The sequence below is a fragment of the Pholis gunnellus genome (assembly GCF_910591455.1).
Source record: "Pholis gunnellus genome assembly, chromosome: 12".
In the NCBI taxonomy this organism is placed as follows: Eukaryota; Metazoa; Chordata; class Actinopteri; order Perciformes; family Pholidae; genus Pholis; species Pholis gunnellus.
This window is the reverse complement of record NC_136539.1, coordinates 18659884-18681977: the sequence shown is the minus strand read 5'-3', so window position 1 is coordinate 18681977 and position 22094 is coordinate 18659884. Positions and strand designations below refer to the sequence as shown.

The 22094-nt window shown below is 41.5% G+C and overlaps 1 protein-coding gene across 1 annotated transcript; it reads right to left on the bottom strand.

The window, feature by feature from the left end:
- Nucleotides 1-1327: 1327 nt before the first annotated feature.
- Nucleotides 1328-21864, bottom strand: wnt6b (wingless-type MMTV integration site family, member 6b). Its single transcript, XM_079170387.1, has 4 exons — nt 21521-21864; nt 12567-12787; nt 5975-6279; nt 1328-4646 (listed from the first exon to the last, which is right to left on the bottom strand). Exons 1-4 carry the CDS (start codon nt 21598-21600, stop codon nt 4185-4187), a joined length of 1068 nt encoding a protein of 355 aa, XP_079026513.1. The 5' UTR covers nt 21601-21864; the 3' UTR covers nt 1328-4184.
- Between the last annotated feature and the right edge of the window lie 230 nt (nt 21865-22094).

Genomic DNA, 22094 nt, shown 5'->3' with positions numbered 1-22094 from the left:
GCACACACGTGTACAGGAAATACATGGTAAATAAAAGCAGCAGACCACCTAGACTCCACTGTAGGAGATAAGAAATAGGAGGACTCTACTTATTTGACTGATTTACGGAAATGGCTGTCTGCAGCTCAACGCTATAGATCCATTTACAATGGCAACCCTTCATTAATACTTTGTGGGAGGTTGCATTTGTGTGTGTGTGTCTGTGTGTGTGTAGGCACTTAACCTTCATTGTAGGTGGAGACACAACTCAACTCTAATAGGGACAATGTTGCATTCCTCAGGCACTATTTCTTTCTCAGAGGGACACATGGAAAAATTCTAACCTGGCCCTCTCACACACACACACACACACACACACACTGACAAAGACAGACACATGCAGCCACATGCACACAGATGTCGACAGACAACCATATTTATACCAATGCTCTAATAAATCTATCTGCTCACTTGTCTATTTTCTCTGGCTTTGCCCATGCAGCACTGAATGCCTACACAGCTTAAAGACAGAGGGAGAGGAGAGGAGAGGAGGGGAGAGGAGAGGAGAGGAGGGGAGAAGAGAGGAGAGGAGGGGAGAGGAGGGGAGAGGAGAGGAGAGGAGAGGAGAGGAGAGGGCGAAGGAGCAACAGTAGGGGATATAGGAGCAGGCGAGAGCCCCCTGGCATTTTCCTGTTCTTTGGCCTACCTCTCCATGTCTTAAACACAACTGCTGGCCCGACTCTGCTACACACCTACGTGCAACAAATTCCTGGAAAATATGAACTTGTGTCAACTTGTAGAGCTCAAAACTAATGCAGGTCGACTCTTTTTCTCCCTCCTTGTCTTTTCATTTCTGCAGAATAAATACCTCACAACAACACTTCTTTTTGCTGAGTGGCAAAAATAATCGAATCAAAGCAGAGGTGTGACAATCATCACTGAAGTGAAAACCTTGTATAAAATAAATTACACATTCAAACAATGCCTGGGAGAACTCCGAAAGGAAAACGTGCTACAAGATGTATTTAAATTAGTCTGTACATTTTGTCAGGTTGAAATCTTGTATTTGTGATGCTTCTCCTTGCAGGACATATGAGAGGTTTGATGTGGAATATTTGTATCACGATTGGACTAAAAACCAATATAAAGTTTAAACTGACACCTAGCGTAACACAAAACATTTACTGAGATTAAATATGCTATCCAACAAATTCGTTTTTTCTGTATTTTTTGATGCAGCTTATTTTAAGTGTACCGCAATGTGGTTAAATGGTTCAAATAATGAATTTGTACACACATACTGTAAAATGCATGGAAAGAATGAGATTAAATTAAAAAACAGAATGTTTTACTTTTTATTTGAATAGTGTTTTGATTGTGCGTCACACAATGAAAATGCAACATAACATCTAGATATGAAATGATTTCTGAAGAATACAAAAATGAAGAGCATAACAAAATGTGAAGCAAACAAAATGCCTTTGAATAGATGACAAAATGATGGTAAGTTGCTGACACACAACTTAGTTGGCCAAAGATGGGTTGCATTATGTAGCACTGAGGTGTTTTAATGCTTTAATCTGCTCCTTCCTTTTGCTCCATACTGTTGTTTCCCACCAAACCTAGTTAAGGTATTTGCTAAAAGTACTTTGATTTTGCTTAATTTAACATATGCAGATATTAAATGGTCTTAGGTCCACGTCACACGACAGATCAGATAGAGAAGTGCACAATATCAGACAGCACTGTTAATGTGACTATAGTCAGCCCAAAACGTTATACAAATATCATATAATGTTGCCATCACCTCATTATTCCTCACATTATAATAACAGTCAAAGTTACTGGGAAACAATAACTAAAAAGCATGTCATCACGATTACCACGTAAACATATTTACTGGCCCTTTCGTAAACAATTGCTTGTTTGAGTTGTTTTTTTGTTGATCTCATTGTAACATTCAATATATGTATGCTCTTCATAAAAATACTCTCACTTGCTTCATTGCTGCAACAGTGATCATCGTAATAATGACCCATATGTTGCATTGGGTCATTGAAATGACAAGAATGCAGTCTTCCTAAATATGAAACTGTGGGGCCGAAAAAGGCTTTCAATGAATCCTCCAAAAACAATCCGACTATCGTCTCTTAAATATAAGGCTAACAGCGAATATCCACTTAAAATGTACTGTATACTAGTGTTTCTTTTAACTTTGAAAGTAACTGTGTAAGTATGTAACAGCCAGATCTGAACGATGATAGCTTCCAGAAACATAAACATCACCAACTGTAAAATCAAAACTGATTCTGATACACACTCAGAAACCACAGCGGAGGCAACAGCCTTATCAGAACAAGTGGAGGCAATGTATTGTTATAGTTCAGTATACTTACTCTACATCGTCTGGTAGTAAAATGTGAGTGTAAATGAGATGACAGGTTTATGGGAAACATACTTCCTCTGAATATGAGCAAATATAAGATCTTGTCTGCCTCACACAGAGGCAGAGAGTCAAAGAGCAGTGTGCTTTTAATAACCAACATAATGCAGTTTAATGTCAGACAGCAACTTGATTGAAGATATAGGCCTATAAAAGGTACTGTCAACTGAAGGATATGGTGATAACTGGCCAACCTGCACAAATACATGCTCAACACTTTCTCTCAAACACACACACACACACACACACACACACACACACACACACTGCATATACAGTATCAAACAAAAGCTAGCATCCAAAGTGCATTATTACATTAGCCCTGTATATCATAACAGATAAACAAAATACATTATATACAGTTTCTCGATACCAAACAATGAAATGTGAATAAAGGTTTCTCTTTTGGTTGAACAGAAACAGACGAGCGCAAAAGGTTTTATTGCCAAGCTATTGAGAAAGTCCGCGGCAGCCATCGTATCCAAAGTGCTTCTGAGAGAGATGGAAGTGAGTAGTCTTGTCATCATATCTTTATATAAATAACAGTCTTTGCTGGCAGGCCAAGTCCACACCTGCAAAACATGGTGTTGACAGCATTCTTCAAATATGATAATGTGATGCCGTTTCCCTTTTTAGTTTATTTTTGATGCAGTAGTAGAAAAAAAAAATCAAGATCTGCATTGTTTGTATTTGATTTTTGATATTTACTTAAAGCTACAGTTAATGTAACTGAGAGAGATTTATAACAACATTTTTAACATTTGTGGTAAAATGTAAAGATTCTCTGTTTATTGCTCATGCCTAATGAGGAATATCGGGGCTTAATCTTTCTATGATCCAGTAGAACTGACAGACGTAAAATAACGGATAACACAATAAAGAATCGTCAGAGACTCAAACGTTTCATGATAGTCAGTGTGGCCCTCATAGATTAGCAGCCAATTTATACAGTTGATGGTTTGCTAAACCTCTCCCACATTAGCAATTGTCCAATCATAGCTCAGCAGCCGTAACCGGGAATGGCAGGTCTGTCAAGCCTAGAGGTTTCTCCACATGCTGAAATGATGTGCATGGGGCTGTAGTAGGAGTGATGCTCTGCATATAAAGAGTTTGCAGGGTGGTGCTTTTCTGAAACCCAAAAGAAAAGAGTAAAAGTGTAAAGAATGGATTGCTCCAATGAAGGATGCAACTGTTGGCATGCTTTCTACCTACAGTCCAGGCCAAGGAGCATTTTCTCAGGACGGGGCTTAGGGAATGGACAGTTATGGAAATTCCATAACCAAATCAGGTGCATCAGCACAAGGTGAAGTCTGAAACTCTTTGTTTTTAACTGGCAGCTAACAACAAGCAGTGTTGTTTAACTGGTGGTGGAATTGACGCCAAGAAACCTCCTCTTTCATTTCAGAAAAAATACATATTTTGACATTCTTTGGTCCTTTTTCATAAACAAGAAAAAGAAAAAATAGGTAGCTCAGAAACAAACATATTCTCTATTTGACTTCCTTTAGTCCCCCTGCCTTTGTTTCCATGTGGTTGCATTAAAATCCACATTCCTGGGAATCAAGAAGCCAGAACTATGATAAAATACTTTTTAAAACGAACATTTTCGGGGCACTATCTGAATGTGACTGGTGCAAAAACAAAAGGATCACCATGAAAATCCAAATCTTTTCCTTCTTTCCCACCAGCCAAACTAAAGCAAAAAACCTCCAAATGTAACAGAAGTAACCAAGTCATATTGACTGCTGTCAACCTCAGTTCATCAGTGACAGAGACTAAGCTCTTTTCGAACCAAGCATTTCTTGCACTGGACCACACAACACCAGTGGAAACGACACAGACAGTTCTCCTCCAACACCACTGTTTCCTCCCGGTAGCCGCGCTCGCAGCACAGCAGGTCGCAGCCGCTGATGTCCATGGCTGTGCTGTTGCACATGCGCCCCCGTGTCCCGAGCGAGCCAGTTTTCCGATTTGCAAGGCAGAAATCGGGCGACTCATCAGAGTAGATCAGATCCTGCTTGTCCGGCGGCTTAATGTTCTGGCCGACAGGGATCAGGGTCTTGCCATCGTTGCCACCCATCACCTTGGAAGCACCGTTGAAGCGCTCCAGCAGGCGGTCGCCCACCTCACGGAAATGAGGCATCTTTTTCCAGCACGTGCGCAAGGTGCACGACCCCGACAGACCGTGGCACTTGCACTCTGTCCGCATGTAGAGCTTCACCGCCTGGGAAGGGGAGAGCGTGGAAGGGGTCGGTGGGTGGAAGGTTATGGGTGGAAGGGGAAAGCAGAGGGGTGAAGGAGGTAAATTTGGCGATAAATAAGAAGAAAGAGAGATGGTTCATCAAACAGAAAAAAAGAGGACAAAGGAAACTTTTAAACTTGTACCCTGAAGTGAAGCAGGACTGCTTTTGACAAATGGCAAGTTCTCTAAAGACGTTATTTATTATTGTGTTTTCATAGTATATCACAGAAAAGGCCACTGGATCACACACACTCACACACAAATACACACACTGATAGATAGGTAAGATAAAAGCAGACGCTATTCAGAAGGAATTTAACTCCCCAACCCCCCTCTCCCTCCATGTTGCCTCTGGCCTTCCTACATCTAACAAGCCTTGACAACAGATCATTCACTTATACTGCACATAATTAACCCATCACACACGCCTGTTCAGACACACACACACACACACACACACACACTTGCAAAACGTGTATACGAGTATGCACGCGTGCTTGCACATAAATAGACATTTGCATGCATCACAACACACTTATTTCTCAACCTCTGGGCATTTGTGTGCAGGTTTCTCCTTTTGTTCAAATGGTTTGTTCGCTAATGCTACAATTGGATTAAGTCCCAAAATCCTGCCCTCGCCTCTCTACCTGCCTTTGACCCCAACCAAAGTGAACTTTGTGACTCTGTGTTTTGCTTGTGTATGTGTCAACATGTGTAACAAAACTGGGACGCAACACGGACAGTTAAAAGCAAATGTGATCTGGAAGATTTACTGAGCTATATTTCAAACTAACGTAATTAACTACTCTCCAAAGTTGCTACTTTATCTCCACTCTTCCGGTGGCACGTTGAGTTGTCGACGCCATACTTCACTCGGCGTTCATGCGGGCAACAAAGAGGAACTTTAAACTCCTACAAGGGCTGTGGAAACATTAGAAGCTACCTGCCTCGGAGGCTTGAAAACAAAATGTGTGGCACGCTCTTGTTTTTGTGTTCCAGAAACCTGATTCTTGTTAGAATATCAGCTTACGCCGCTACACATATATGGCTGGGGGCGATGTCTTTCTCTTTTGCATGTTCGTGGAATGATGGAACATTCCACAGGACAAGCAACACCGTTGCTGCTAAAATCTTTTGAGAGTTAAGTGAAATATCACACACTGGTGTTTAAGTACAGCACAGTAGCAGTTAAAAGAAACAGTTTTTATTCACACATACAGTGTTCAATCTACTTCTTACTCTACCCAATCAAGATGTAAACAGGAACTGCACAGACACAGCGAGGTTCTGATTCTGGAACAGTCTCTTACCAGCCGCCCAGCCTCGTTGTTGTGCAGGTCAATGAGCGTCCTGATGTCACTCTTGCCCCTTCTTCTCTTGGCATCCATAAACTGTTTCGACTTTTCATAACCAAACTCCACATCATCTCCGCAGCCCCCCCACTCCCACTTGACTCCGTCCCCAGTGGGGGAGGACGAGGACGGCCTCGGAGGTGCTCTGTTCCTGGTCGCCTCACAGCCACACAGCAGGAGGTCTCCCATACTGCAGGCCTGGGTCACGGCGTGGGTCACACCGGCCGCCGTGATGGCATAAACAAACGCTGTCTCCCTGATATCTATGACACAAGGAACGAGGGAAAAGAGGGGTTTTAGTTTATTGAAGTCCCCGCAATGCAGGATGAACATAATCATCAATGTAATCCAAATGTAAACAGGCACAACATCAGAAGTCAAAACAGAGGGTTTGAACTTGCTAGCTAAGCTAACCAGCTGCTGATCTTCCCAACATTTTTAAACAGGAGGTTGAAAAAAGGGCCATCATTTGGAAAATAGAATGAGTAATCCAAATGTGCAAATGCACACAGGCATTTACTTTCTTCAATTCAACCCTTTCAGCATTTTCATTACGACACAGTGACATGCTAATGGTAAATACCTACACAGTACACACACCATATTCAGACATCTGTTGATCAGGCTAATCCTCGATCAATCCTAGGATAACAACTGGGGAAAAAGATAGCCCTACAAATGGCAGACGCTAGTTTCCATCCATCCATCCAGTCATCCATGCATCCGTCCCTCCATCAAGTCTGTTAATATCGCAGCCGTGTGGAACAAGATAAAAGCACCTTGCTCTCAATCCTCGTCCATTACTACGATCTCAAGCGCCATTGGATTTGTGGTGCTGAGAGGATGTCTATTTCTCCCTCTGTCATTCACACACCACAGCTGATGGTTTATTTTGGGTGCAGAGCTTAACACTCCTGGTTGAAGGCATGTCCAACCACAATTGCAAATTGATCGTCTGTCCTCGCCGGTGGCTTCAGCATCATTCTCTTTATGCACAGTTATTGCAGCTATGAAAGAATCTCAGAGACCTACTTGGCTGACTATATTATGCATTCGTTGTCCTGTTTGTCCAGTGAAATGCAGGTCGTGAAAAACAAATCTTTATTGAACCAGAACAAATCTAATATCTTAAACCTTCTAGATCTTTCAAATCAATTTTAACCACTTTGTTTAGTTACTGGGATTGCTTCGGAAAAAAATGGTAATAAAAATGATACAGCTCTATTTTTATCATTATGAGCAAATCTAAAAAATGAAAACAACTCATCAAATACAAGCACTTTGTCAGTGGCTGTAAGCTTCATTGTATGATGCTCTAAGTACCCCCCTAGCACCAGTTTTGGATGTGTCAGGGACGGCGTGTCAGTTTCCAATCGTTACGTGTCTTTTCAAAATAAACTTCGGTTTAGGTTTAGACAACAAAACCACTTAAATAGGTTTCGGAAAAGAGCGTGTTTTATGTTAACTTGACTGGCGACTCATGTGACTGAAAACTGAGACATACATTTGTCACCTTTTATCTTTTTCTAATTCTTCAGTAGAACCCAATGGGCTTGGGGAGACAGATAAAGCTTTGTTTGTTGACAATAAGTCTGTGTAAATTTTGCCTAGAAACAAGCAAGCAGTGGGAATTGTTCAGGACATTGATGATTTAAATGGCAGAGCTCTGCCTAGATTGATGATAAACTAGGGACTGAGCATGTGTGTGTGTGTGTGTGTGTGTGTGAGAGAGAATGAGAGGGAGAATAGCCACTTAGCGAGCCCTTGTGTATTCGGAGACTAAGGGAAGGACTTTTAAGAGCTGGAAGGCGGTGAGCGTGCAGTCACCACCGTCAACACTGCCAACTCCATATCGCATGATTCAGTGAATGGGATTCATTAGGAACACACACACACACACACACGCAGAATGGGTGGCGTGCGACGAGACATGCACACCCCAGCACGCCGTGATATCAATACCAGCTGTACACCCCAACACCCAGATATGTCTGCAATACAGGCAAATATGTGTACGTTTGTGTGCATGTATAAGCAATTTAAAAGCATTTATGACATTACACAAATAGTCAGTTGTCAAATGTTTTGTGAGTCGTATTTTGATGTTTGTTAAATGAACGAGTCACGTGGATTTTCGATTGGCATTGTTTGGGATTTGCTGCGGTTGATTGTAGAGAAAAAAAATCACTTAAATGTGTTCGTCAGTGACGTATGGCGGTGCATGTACAGCTACTGCTCTACTTCTGCAACTGTGTGTGTATGTAGCTCAGTGAAGACCACACCTTGCTGCTCCTGCTGTTCAGCAGAATAGGGCTGAGATTTTCAGGAGCAGCAACATACTCAAATCAAGATGTGTCATTCTCCAAAAACCTCCCTGGATGTATTAAGAGTCACATGTGTGAATCATCAGCGCACAACTCAATATTAGTTCAATATGGTGATAGCTACATGAGCTGTGTCCAAACAAGCGGAGAGCATGTCCAGATGTCCCCAGATGCAGTGAAACACTGCATTTACAGTAGTACAAGAAGTCTGCATGAAGGAAAATATCAGGATGAACTCAACAAAATAATTACTAACACAATTATCACGGAAATTGTTATTTTGGTTTAGTAACCAGGAGCAAAATATCATCAAACTAAAAATGGACAAAAAGAGAGAGCCAAACAAGAGAGAGTTAGAGGAAATGAAAAATACAAAGCTAATAGAGGGTTGAAAGAGAGATAACATATTGTTATGCATAAAAGAAGCAATCAGAATTCTGATTATTTGGGGCCCCCTGTTTCATATTCCTCGGAGACATGAATTCCAAACAAATTCTCTGCCACAGCGGGTGTCTGGGCCTGTCTACGTCTGCTTCTAATTCAAGAAGGCCCTTCTGCAGGAATAAACACATTTAACACAAAACTGAAAGCAGTTCAATATAAAATCATCTCAGAGTCCATATAAACATAGTTTAATAAAAAGACTGAGGTCATCATACCCTAGATCACATAGGGCATTGGTGTACAGAAAGCACTATTATGTGTCATTTAAGAGGAAATGGATAAAGTGTTTTTACATGTTAACCCTGTTGAAGACCTTTAATCCTCTCTGTGAGGTTACCTCCTAACCACTGTGCCATCCCAGCATGACAGCTCATATCTGTTCGACACATTTCTGGTTCGAGTTACTGCTCACAAGTGGGAATATTACAAACTGGGCCACGAAAGAAATACAGCTGCAGAAACCAACACACTGCAGCACCCATTCTCATTGATGCCAAAACTTAGAAACAGCCTGACATTAATTACTTTATTCATTTAAACGATACAGCATCACATAAATCAAACCTTAAAAAGTGTTTTTACTATCAGGATCACTGGATCATATTGTCTAGTAAACATCCAGTACAGTGGATATACTCACTTACTTTGAATAGCAGTTAAATACGAGACAACACGAAGTGTGTAAAGGTCTAAACTTGGGTTTAGCTGTCTCTATACCTGTGTGTCTACCTGTAAAAATCATTCATGAGAAAATGTTTGACACGATTGATGACTGGTTTAATTACTTCGCAACCACTGTACAGCTCAAAGAAAGAATCTAGCAGTAAAATACTCCACACACACATTCTGTACACAATCTATGATGGCTTTTAAAGTACTACAGCATCCCTTATGTGATTACCTGCATCACTGTTAGTATGCTGGCATGGCTAACAATGCCTGCCGTGAGCGCTCCGGAGTCTGTATGTCATTCGAACACGGCGAAGATCAAGAGAAAGAGGATAACTACCAATTAATGATGAGAAGCCAGATATTTTACCTTGTTTTGAAACTGAATATAGCTGAAAGCCATGTCCAGAGGACAAAACGTTTCGTTGATGCAAAATGAGTTGTCGTGATTGTGTCGACATGTTCATTCGTTCGCACTTGTTGCAGTAAGTGTGTGAGATGGCAGGGTTTCAGTAATGTTGTGAAATCAACTACAGCCCTATTATATGAACACACACATGCAGACACACACATTTCTACACTTCTATCTCTTCAAGTGGCTTCATGCAAAAGTGTTTTCAAGTCAAAAAGTAGACTCATGGACCATGCCACATGAAAGTCTGTGTGTATGTTTCTTCAGCCATACAGCTAGAGATGTGATGTATGCAAAATCATGTTCATCATCTGAAAACATTAGAATGAAAGAAATACAAACACACATACATGCATGCTGGCTGTACAGTTGTCATCAATAAGTTTTACGGTACCATTAGCTAATGAACACACCACACAGCACAAGTGCTGTAAGGTTTAAATAGTGGGGGAAGATAGCCCGAAGATATTTTAAGCCAGTGTTTAAGCCAGCTTGGCTATGCTCTCAAACACCCTGTGGCTTTGTTTTTTACTGTACAGTTATGACCCAACATAGCACACAATGGAATATTCTTTGTCTAGAAATCCAAATTTAAGTTCTACAAATGCAAACAGACGTCATTACTACCATTCTTAGACCAGCATTTAGACTTTATGTTAATCAGATTAGCTATAAAGTTCCTTTGCTACAAAGTCTTTACTAAAACACTTTTCCAAACATGCATGTGCACACATACACATAAAACACACGTTAGGGACTGAACCATCTATATAAAACTAGTTTTGGTCGGACATATCTCATCGTAGTTCACTGTGCCAATGATGCAGGTGGTTAAGAGTGTCACATCTAGAGTGCTGCAGAAATTAGCTAGCACCACCTCTACCCTTAAAAGCCAGTAAAGTTTTAAACAAATGTTTAAAAAAAATTCTAGGGGATCAAATAAGAAGCAGAATAAAAAGCACACAGTATAGTCAGGCCCAACACCCATGGACACAGGGATGAATGGACTACGCAGACTGCACCAGCTTTCATTATGATTGTCTAATGTATCTACAAAGAAAACATCATGTCATTAAAATACTTTGGAGTCTATTATCACTTACAATCTAAATAGAGGTCAATGAGGTTAAGTAAACCACTTAGAGAGATTGAACATTAAATACAAAGGCACTTTTATTTTGACATTTAGTTCATGATAAACGGCCATTAAGAGCAGATCCAGGTAATTGAGGACAAAGGCTTCAAAACAGAGGAGCACTCTGGCCTCCCTTATAGACAGGCAGGAATTTATGATTAATTGCCGGTTTATCTTCTACTGGTAGATTCTTGTCCCCTTTTTCCCTCCCTCCCTATCTTTGTGTTTGCATTTCTTTTTTTCTACATCTTTCTTTTCCTTCCAGAGACACTGGCAACACCGACAGTCAAATGAGAATATGAAAAACATGCTTTTTAACCATCTTATCAATTACAATTACACAGAACTTATTGAAAATGTCAGTATGTCAGAAGCACAACACTTCAGTATGCACATCTTCTAGACATGAGACCCGACATGGATTTAATAACGTGCTTGACACATTTGTTGTTGTATATTAATATCAGTTATTCCCTGTTTGTTGACTAAACACCGAGATAAAGGCTCTCTGTTGTACCAGTCAAAGAGGAGACAGGCAGCTCTCTATGAATCTAATCATAAAAGAGGAAAACCAACACAGTAATTGGGGGAGACCTCGCGGTGACCCAACATCAGTTATATTACAGACTTCAAAGAGCTGGAGGAAGATGTTAAGAGATCTTAAGAGAGATGTTAGGAGCAAAAACGGCAATTTTAGCTGATCATTTCAAGCGTGCCCAATCTGATGAAGAGGAGAGTCAGTCAAGTGTGAATACGTCTGGTCTGAAATACAACAGCTGCCCTTGTCTATTGGAGTGCCATCAGACAGGGATCTGTCCTCAAGTTGACGTAGGACAGTCAGCTGTGGTCGAGAGGTCATGGGTTCAGATCCTAAGGTACTCGCGGCTGAAAAATGGGACGTGACAATATTTTCAATGTGCTCTTTAAAAACCCTGTGAAAGGTTTTTGGAAGGGCTGATGGAGACAGCCACAAAGACGATGGTGGGAATTTCTGATCAATACCACTGTCATATCTGTCCATTCAATATAACGCTACAGAGCCAGGAGACAGTTGGCTTAGCTTCGCAAACGGACTGAAAACAGGGGAGAACAGCTAACCTCGCTCTGTCCAAAAGTAAGAAAATCTGTCTACAACCGCCTCAGAAGCTCACTAATTTACACGTAATATACTGTATGTATTGCTGTAGACCCAGGAAGCCACTGTGCTGTTTTTACACTTCCATGTTTGTAAGGATTAAACAAACAAGAAATAACATGTTAGTGGGCTTTAGAGTGCTTATAGACTACTTTTATTACCTTTGGTTGGAGGAAGGCTAGCTGCTTCCCCTTCTTTCCAGCCTAACCTAAGCTAAGCTGCTGGCTGTAGCTTCATATTGAACACAGATAAAAGAGGGGTATTGATCTTCACATCTAACGCTCAGCAAGTAGTGTATTTCCCAAAATGTCGGACTATAGCTTTATGTACGTATAAATGGCACTCCATATTAGATAATAGGGGAAAAAGACAGGGAAACAGAGACATGAAAGTAGTTACCAACACTCAAAACACATTTCTTCCTTACTCACCTTGCTGCAGTATTTTGCCAAAGTACTTGTTGTGGCTAGTGCAGTTCCACCGGCGGTACCTGAACTGGTACTGGCACTCCCTGACGCCCAGCCTGGCTCCTTTGGCCACCTCACTGACGATCTCTGGCTGAGTCTGGCACAGCTCAGCCTGCTTCCCTGCCAGACGCTTCGCCTTTCTGCAAATGCTGTTGGGGTCCATCACCAGCGGACTGCCCACCGCCCTGGAAAAGTGGAAAAAATGTCAGAGAAGAGAACAAGCTCTCAGTAACATGATAACAATAGCAAGTTCCCGCTTTTCTTTACGGTAAGCAGCACGTTAACTTAATCGCACAGTGAACATTGTGGCTGCACTCATCAGCAGCCACAAACCAAATGCAAGCTTGGTGCTTTCTGTGGCGGCAAAGCCTGCCAATTCTACCCACCACTTCTTAGCTGCGGAGACAATGCGCTTCTTGAATAGGCACATGGGAGACAACGGAGCACCCAGTTTCCCAGAGGCATCTTAGCTCTGACATCAGATTCACAAGTCTGTATTTAGCTACCGGACTGCGCTCGAGAACTGTGCGGCCCTCACAAAGCTGGAAGTGAAGCAGTTGGACGTCGCTTAACAGACAGGCCGCTTAGAGTTGATCTTAATGCTAAGTTGATTTTGGTGAACCAGAAGGCAGATCTTCTAGATTTTCTGATGATACAGCCTCTCGGGGAGATTTTGCAGCAGTTAAGGACTCCACCGCGAAAACCACATGTAATGCTCGAATCAGCACAGCTAAAACAATTCCCAGATTAAACCCATCTAAATGACGTACGCACATATTATATTACTTAAAAGAACAAAAAAATGTAATGTTTAAATGTGTGGCAAAAAAATCAAGCTCGCCTCGTGTAGTGCAAATATTTAAAACATTCAAATATGTATATACATACATCTTGTATTTGATGAATACGGACCTGGATCTCCTCAATAGCTTTGACAGATGAGTGTATATAATAAAGAAATAGTTTATTCTAACTCTTAATGGGAAAGAGGGGCTTGGCTCTGCCACTTAGAAGCCCTGCCAGCATCTGTGGCCACTTCTTTTATGAGATTACTTTATTTCCATTCTTTTCCTCCTCACCTTGCCTTAACTGTCCCACACTCACCCCCAACTATGCTGTTAACTTTATGTATATTACATTTATTTGTTCACATCCCCCTTTCATTTACTCAATCTCTCTCTCTTGACTCTTCTCCACAGTTGACTTTAAGCCACTGAATGTCAGCAGATGTGATCCATAACTTCAAGTTTTACCATGAAATGGGAGTCGAAAGGGTGGGCATTGCAGAGAGAGGGAGAGCAAAAGAGCGAGAGAGAGAGAGAGAGAGCAAAAGACTACCTCATAGGTTTTCATTCAGCCTTGTCCCTGTTAATCGCACCGCCTGATATCATTCATCTGCTTCAAGAGTTTGTTTTAAGAAGCAGAACAAACACTCTCGCCAATCCCCTCTCCTGGCGGTCTGATACAGAGCAAGACATTTGCACACACACACACACACACACACACACACACACACACACGCATGCATGCATATTCATCCTTGCACACTCAGTCCCTGTGTTTTTGAAGGTTTTGAAAACCGATCTATTTTTTTCATTTGATAAAGCTATTTATATGACACATGTCAACACGCGATTGAATGATAATACTATTCACAGGGGATCTTGTGTCAGCCTCTTAGCCAATAACATCATGGAAAGGAAGATCCAGAAGCAACTGCCCAAATACTGTTATCCACCAGGACTCAACATGTGATAACGGCAGGCAGCATGGATTACAATTCCATTCTAATAATTCAATTTGTTTTTAAGATTAGGGGGAGTACATGTACTCAATCATAATATATGGTGTATAATGTGGAAATCATAATAAAAGATAATACGTGTATTGGCACATACGCATGCATGCACAAGAGACACACACAAACAAATATCTGAACGCACACTCCAGGGACACCCACTGCTGCATTCCTTCTATTATTGAGAGTGTAATGACAACATCACTATGGAGACAATGCTGTATTTTCAATACAGGTGTTATGTGTGTGCGGAACTTTACAACGGGTCTGTGTGTGTGTGTGTGTGTGTGTGTGTTCTGCTCAAGTGCATGCACGTGAAAGTAACACAGATAATGAAATCATACAGACAGTCTGTGTGTTAATTAGCAGGTACAGATACAATACTTAGCAACGCACACTCCCTCTCAACAACCACTCATTATATACCCACTGCTCCCAGGCTGCGTGTGTGTGTGTGTGTGTGAGACAGAGAGAACGATGCATTCAGGTGTATTTCGAGACAGTATGGGTAGATTTTTATGGATGTGGGAAAAAAATGTAGTATTTTGCTTGTTTGTGCGCTGGGAGGCCAGCACCGTCTGCAGCTCACAATAGCCTGCCTGGTTTTTACAATGGGAGGTGTAGAGTTGTAAAACTAGTGAATGTACTGGATGACGTTGATGTAGTCCTGGAAGCAAAAGACAGAGACAGTTAGAGGGCTTTGACAACGAGAAAAAGGTTCCCTTATTATCACATTTTGCAAAGTGAACTGGTGAAAGAGATAAATTGCTTCTTGTGGAAGATCAGATGCAAAAATAATTGAAAATGGCAATTTTTGTGTACTTATGCACTTGCATACATATTGTATGTAATGAGTCAAAAACTGACTGATATATGACATCATGTTAAAGAAAGGTTACTCTTTGTTCAGTTTCCATGTTTGACATTTGGCGCTGGAGATAAATCCTGGAGATGACTTTGTTAGTGTGTAGCGTGGATTAAGGACATGTCTTACATCCGTGTTAGCAGTATCTCCTCTCTTTCCTCACATCTCACAACAACTAAGCACAATGAATTAACATGCTGCCTTCTGCCACAATATGCAACTGAATTCATTTCAACAGTATATCTTCCTAAAACTGAGCAGCTTCTGCCATGGGAGACAGTGGAGAAGGACATTGGTCAGAGCAGAGAAATGAGCAATAGCAGGACTTAAAACTGTACTTTGTTTAATTCAAATGACAGGGTTTTGTGAATTGAAAAGTAGGTACTTTAAAACAAAATCGTGATACCTTTTTTGACACAGTAGGGTGAAATCATCCTTTCATTTTGGTTAAAAGCTATTTTGATAATCCCCATTGGACTGTCTTCAATATAAGTTTAGAAACGGGGCATGATGGGAGGAGAAATGGGAATTAAGTATGAATCGGAAAGTGAAGCGAACTGAGGTGGAAAAGCGCAGTGCCGACAATATACCCAAAAATGGGATGCAATAATTGGATGATAGGATGACAGTGAGCGGCCAGCATTCTTGCCCTTGTTTGGAGATCGGTACATAAAAGTGTGCATCCCTGCGAAGTTGAATAGGATATGGGAATACGCCAGAAAGTCCATGTGACAGGTGCAAAGTAATTGTTTTTAATAAATTGACCAGAGCGAGGGTGGCTTAAGGAGGTTTATGTGTCTGCACAGTGAACATTATGAAAAAAATCAGACATCAGTCTACTTTTCACTTCTCTTCTCTCTTTTGGTTTCCATGGAGCAGGAGTGGACAAAATGGTGCACTGAATTTCGTACTGAATACTATACAACTGTTAGCCTCACTCAAGTCTTAATAGAAACATCATGATTGTCTCCTCCATGGCCTTCTGCAGCCTCAATGAAGATACAAAATACTATCTACTGCATCATATAAAGATGAACGTCCCCCTGTTTAAAGCTCAGAGTGGGATGCTTCAAGAGGATGCATGCATACACACAAATGTAGCTTGCAGACTAAATCCTTCATATAGAGTACCCACAAGCAGACACATTCACTACTCGGCAGGCATGCACAGAGATAAAAGCAGGCTCGCAGACGGAACTACACGGCCAGACAGCAATCAGATCCTCTTCATGCAAAGTGCCACTGTCATTTATGAAACATCTCTTGAAAAGATAAGTGCAAAACACCATCCAGGACGTGCAGTCTGTGATATTATCAGGGGCTTTAAGGAAACACTGACTCGCATGAATAGTTCTTCATGATGATAAAGTCCCAAGACAGAGACGGGGGGGGGTCATACAGTACGAGATAAAACAACACAAAGCGACTAAAATACCCATATCAAACATTGAGCGATAGCGGGTCTATCCATGCTGCTAACACCTTTGCCAAGTTAACAAGATATCTAAATAAGATCAAATCAGTGATACGTTTTTACATTTGTTTGTTTTTCATATTGTGGCTGACAATTGGGAACAAAACACCCCTGAGGTTTCACAGAAGAAGTAAAAGCCTTATTCAGTGTGTTTATTCAGAAAGAGATTAAACATCGGTGCTCAAAGCGACCTCAGGTTTCATTAAGGATCTCACGGCACCATAGATAAAGTGCTGTACTGTACGGGGCCCTGCGGGGCCCTTTTTTTTCACTCTGCCCACGAATGAGTGAATTTCATCCCTCCTTAATCCCTCAAGTATGCTGGAGATGAAGACAGTCACGACAAGCGCTAGTCTGAGACGCCAGTGGAAGAGAGAATAAGTAAAAAAGGGTCAACGAGAGACAGCTTATTAAGAGGGGGTGTGTAGAGAAGGAAAGAGATGGTGGGGGTTGAGTGTAAGATACGAATGAGATACAAAGAGATAAAGCACTGATAGAATTATCAAGAAACAGCGAGGAAAATTAAAACACGTGTTAAATTTGTCTGGCGTCCCAAAAAACACAAGATTAAAAATGGATGGCAACAAATTCAGCACCTTGCCAGCGTCCCGACAGTCTGCGTGCCCTCAATAATTGCTCACTTGTTTTTCTGACCCTGCAGTCTGGGACACGTCAATCACTTTCAGACATGTCCGATCATGTTGTTTTTGCTGACGTAAAAACAAGATCGAGAACAATGGAGTTTGTCTCAATGAAATGTTTCAGCACTCATGAAATGTAATGCACCCAATTTAAATAGCATGCAATACATTGTGACCAAAGGGGAAACCAACAACACCAAACCAATTTTACACAAGAAAAACATTCACAAGTTTGTTCTGCTGTTACAACTTGGTACAGTGACACACCCAACAGCAAAGACAGCCAAAAAGTACAAATTGTCCATGAATGGATATATTCAGATGAAAAGTAGAGGTTGGAAAGGTGCGTGGATGTTTGTGGGACTCAGCAATAACGATGAAATATAGAAAGCAGAGCTGGTGCTATATCGGTTAAGACAAATTTAGTATTAATGGTCCACTAACATTGGTCAAATTGGTGTCTGAGCTAACCACTGCAGGGGATGCCACCTGTAGCTTTGCTTACTGTGAGTAACTGTGTAATTGTGCCAATAATATGACATTTACTGCATCATCACGACAGTCTTTAACACATATGTTCAACACGTATGGATATGTGAGACCACACACGTTGGCAAACATGTTGCCATGAAAAAAAGTTATGCCATGAAAAAGAGTTTTCCGATGAGACATCTGTTTTTCTGTTGTTCAATTTGAAGCTATAATTTGGCGTGTTCACCATTTCAGGCAATATGACTTGTAAGAGCAGATCAGAAAACTGTAACATATAACAGTAACATGGAAAAGCTGCACACAGTAGCAACTTCTATTTTATACAGCCATCCAAAAGACATCAAAACCTGTGCTTAGCTGATGTCGCCTTAACATTATCTTTCAATGTTACATTTCCATTTCAAACTGGCTTCTGCCAACCCCAAAACTGTGAACAGTTTTTTGCCAATCTTGGTACATTGTAGATGCATTTTGACGTTTCTTGGACCATTCATACCCTCTGCCCTATATATTTCTGACACTGGAACATATTTAAAGTATGAATGCCCACAGAAATGCATGCATGCTCAAAAGTGCAGACACACACACACACACACACACACACACACACACACACACACACACACACATAAACACATTTAATTCAGTTCTCTCCTTGATGCCAAACCCACATCGTCATTATCTTTATCTGTACCCATCTCCCTGGTCCTGATTAGACATCTAGCTTTTCAGACCAGAAGTGGAGTGGACAAGATAAGATCTGTTACAATGAAACTCTCCTCTGGTGATCATGGCGGTTCTGACTACCGAGCCATGTGCTTGTGTGTGTGTATGTGCATATATTCTCTCATAACTGACTGAATGAGTGCATTTGCACATCTCTGTGTGCATGTTAAACAGATTAACCAGGATACACTGGTTGGAGATGTATTTGGAGTGACACACACATAAACACACAAAGGAGAAAGCTGAAACACACACACACACACACACACACACACACACAGACACAAATGCAGTGTGTGTCCACCTGTAGGCCTGTGGCACGCTACAGGCAGGCTGCCGGCCAAAGTGGGGTTGTGACATACACACACACACACACACATAGCGCAAAGTTGGCCCTGCTAAGCACTGCAGTCAAAACCAGTATAAGAGAGCAAAGACATTCCTCACTTTGTCTCTGAGCTGTGCTCTCTGCTCTCTGGCCAAATGATTAGAGCGCTCTAATCAGCAGAGGCTCTGAAAGGACAGCTATCTCCCCGCATTTCATCTCTCTCACTCTCTGTCCATCACTGCAGCTGTCGCTCTCTTTTCCCTCAGCGACAACCTATCTGCATGATAGGTATTTTCCTTCCATAGATACAAGTATGGCAAAAGACATGTCAGAGACATTGAAGAGGAGCGAGCATGAGACAGAGAAAGAGAGATGTATGATGGTATGTCCAGCAGCTTTCAACAGAGAGCATCATTGTCCTGGCAAACTGGGGAGCAACCCACAGGTGTGGCTTCGCCCAAGCTGCTCCACAGCCGGCCACTGTGTGTGTGTGTGTGTGTAGGTGTGTGCGTATGAGTGTGTGAATCTGTGCCTGAATGCATTCACATGTGTGTCTGTGTGAGTGTGCAAGTCCGCCAGCGAACAAGTGAGTGAGTGAAAGAAGATGACAACGTATGTCAGCGGGGATAAAAAGGAAGTAGCAGATTTCTCAGTGTTGATTCCCCTAATCCACTAGAGTTTTATTTAAAATGAATCTCCTGAGTTCTGAAGAATGTGCTGCCACTAGAACGCTGACATGAAAATTACACAGATTGAATAGAGTTTAACACAACAGCTACTTAATCTGAGTTTCTCACAAATTCAGATTCATGAATTATGACGTATAACACGGTAGCATTTTTTGAGCCAAGACCTAATTGCTTTGTACAGTTTGAACGCAACAGAATAATATTTAAAAGATAACCAATTATTATGAAGACACACAAATACTAACGATGGAGAGCATGGGGTGGACAGAACAGAGGTTTAGCCGGCTGAGACTCAGCAGAGAAACCAGACCGTGTCTGTCCTTTTTCTTCACATCTTGAGGACACAAGTGTGAATGCACGTCTTTTATACAAGTAAACTGCATTTTGTTATTCCGTGACACCCCAGAAGATAACATGAAAGGAGAGCTTGAACGTCCACCTTATGGTCTGTCAGTATGCAATGTTAACTCCACATTTACAACAGGACTAAGGGTCCTTACATCAAATCAATAATTTCACCAGGGTAATGTGGAGCAGGTCATTTTTTTTTCTTTTGTCCTAACATTGGCAATTCTCTGTATTTCTAATAAATCCTCACAGGTTACTTGTGTTTACCTCACATCTATAATGATTGCACATGAAGACACACTTCCTCTGATGCTGCCAGTCCATCTGCCAGTCACACAAGGACATTCAGTGGACTTACACAGCCCCTGTGACACTACAACCCACACTGACCTTGACTGGGCTGTGAATGAACAGTGGGAGGATTCGCTGGGTAAAAAACCCAAAACAAAGCTTCACATTCAAACACTGCTGCTTTGCACAAGTGTGTGTGTGTGTGTGTGTGTGTGTGTGTGTGTGTGTGTGTGTGTGTGTGTGTGTGTGTGTGTGTGTGTGTGTGTGTGTGTGTGTGTAAAAGAGAGAGAAAGGGAAAGACAGACAGAAATATTGGATGTTGCCAAATGAAATACTGCATACAAGACAGTGAAAGTATACAGACAGACAGAGACCCAAATGGATAGAAAACATGTTATCAGCAGATCTATATGGTCTGTCTGTCTCTGTCTGTCTGTCTGTCTGTCTGTCTGTCTGTCTGTCTGTCCGACTGTCACACACCTTGCGGAGCTGAGCCTGTATGGATTGTTTTATGATGACATATCCACTGTGCCTAGAGGGCCACCTGACATTCCTGACTCTGAACCCCCACCACACACACACACACACACACACACACACACACACACACAAACACACACACAAACACACAACCTCCACCAATCTCCCTGTCCTCTCTCCTCCATGTATTACTGCAGGCAATGAACAGCAGACACCTCTCTCACCACCCTGTTTCTCTGTCTCTTTGTCCTGCATGCTGGGGACCTATATTTGTCCCATTGAAACATACTTTGATTTGAGGGTTTCATGATCTCTTTGTTAGCACAAATATAAGTTTTGCTTTGTTTATTTTGATATTGAAGAAAAACATGAAGTGTAAATAACTGAGGTGAAGTATTGATGTTTTAAAAACACTATTACATGCATTGTTTTATCACTACTGATCTATCTGCTTATTTTGTCCATTTTTATGAATTATCTTTATTGTGTTATCTCTTTTTTACGTACATCCTGCTATTGCAGCCTTGAAATTCATGTTTAAATTTGTCTTTGGACCAGACCCCATTAGCAACGCAGATGGCTCCCGGACTATCCTGAGTATTTAGGTGAAAAGCCGGTAGGCTAATGCTGAGTGATGGTGCTGCGGATAGATATAGTTCAACATAATTAGATGCCCCATGTTTGTGCGCGGGAATCAAATATAACTAAATCAGGTGACATCATTTAAAGCCCAGGCTGACACAAGACAGATTAACATAAAACACGTGGTAAATTCAGAGCACTTACCACCAGAGTCCGATGATATTGACCGGACAGAGCAAGATAAAGAACAGGGCCAGTTGGATCCGTGATAGACGAACCGTCATGGTGAACGCAGCAAATCCTCAATGAGTTTCCCCAGCAAAGTTTAAATTAGCGACGAGCTCAGGCAACACCGAGTTGGATTATTTCTTAAATACATAGGAGGTACCTGTTTTCTGAAGGTAGCAAAAGCTCACGCAAAAAGTTCCTCATCCAACTCCTCTTCTGTGGGGCGCATCTTAATGCGCAACAAAGTTGATCAAGAGGCTACTGGAGAGATGTCCGCTCTCAAAGGTTTGGTTAACCTCTTCATTGTCGTTCTGCTCTATCTGTCGCGGCACATCACATGCTTTACAAAACGGTCTGAGGAGGAACGAGAAGTGACTCCAAGCAGAAAAGTCCTCTCTGACTGCGAAACAGCGCGCGGTGGTTGTGAGGACGCAGGGAGTCTCGCCACTCTTCGTGCGATATTTAAAACAATGAAAGGAATTTGAGAAGAAGAATAGCACTGCTGCTTATTATAATTAATTTCATAAAAAAAGTTGGATTTTCAGGTGCT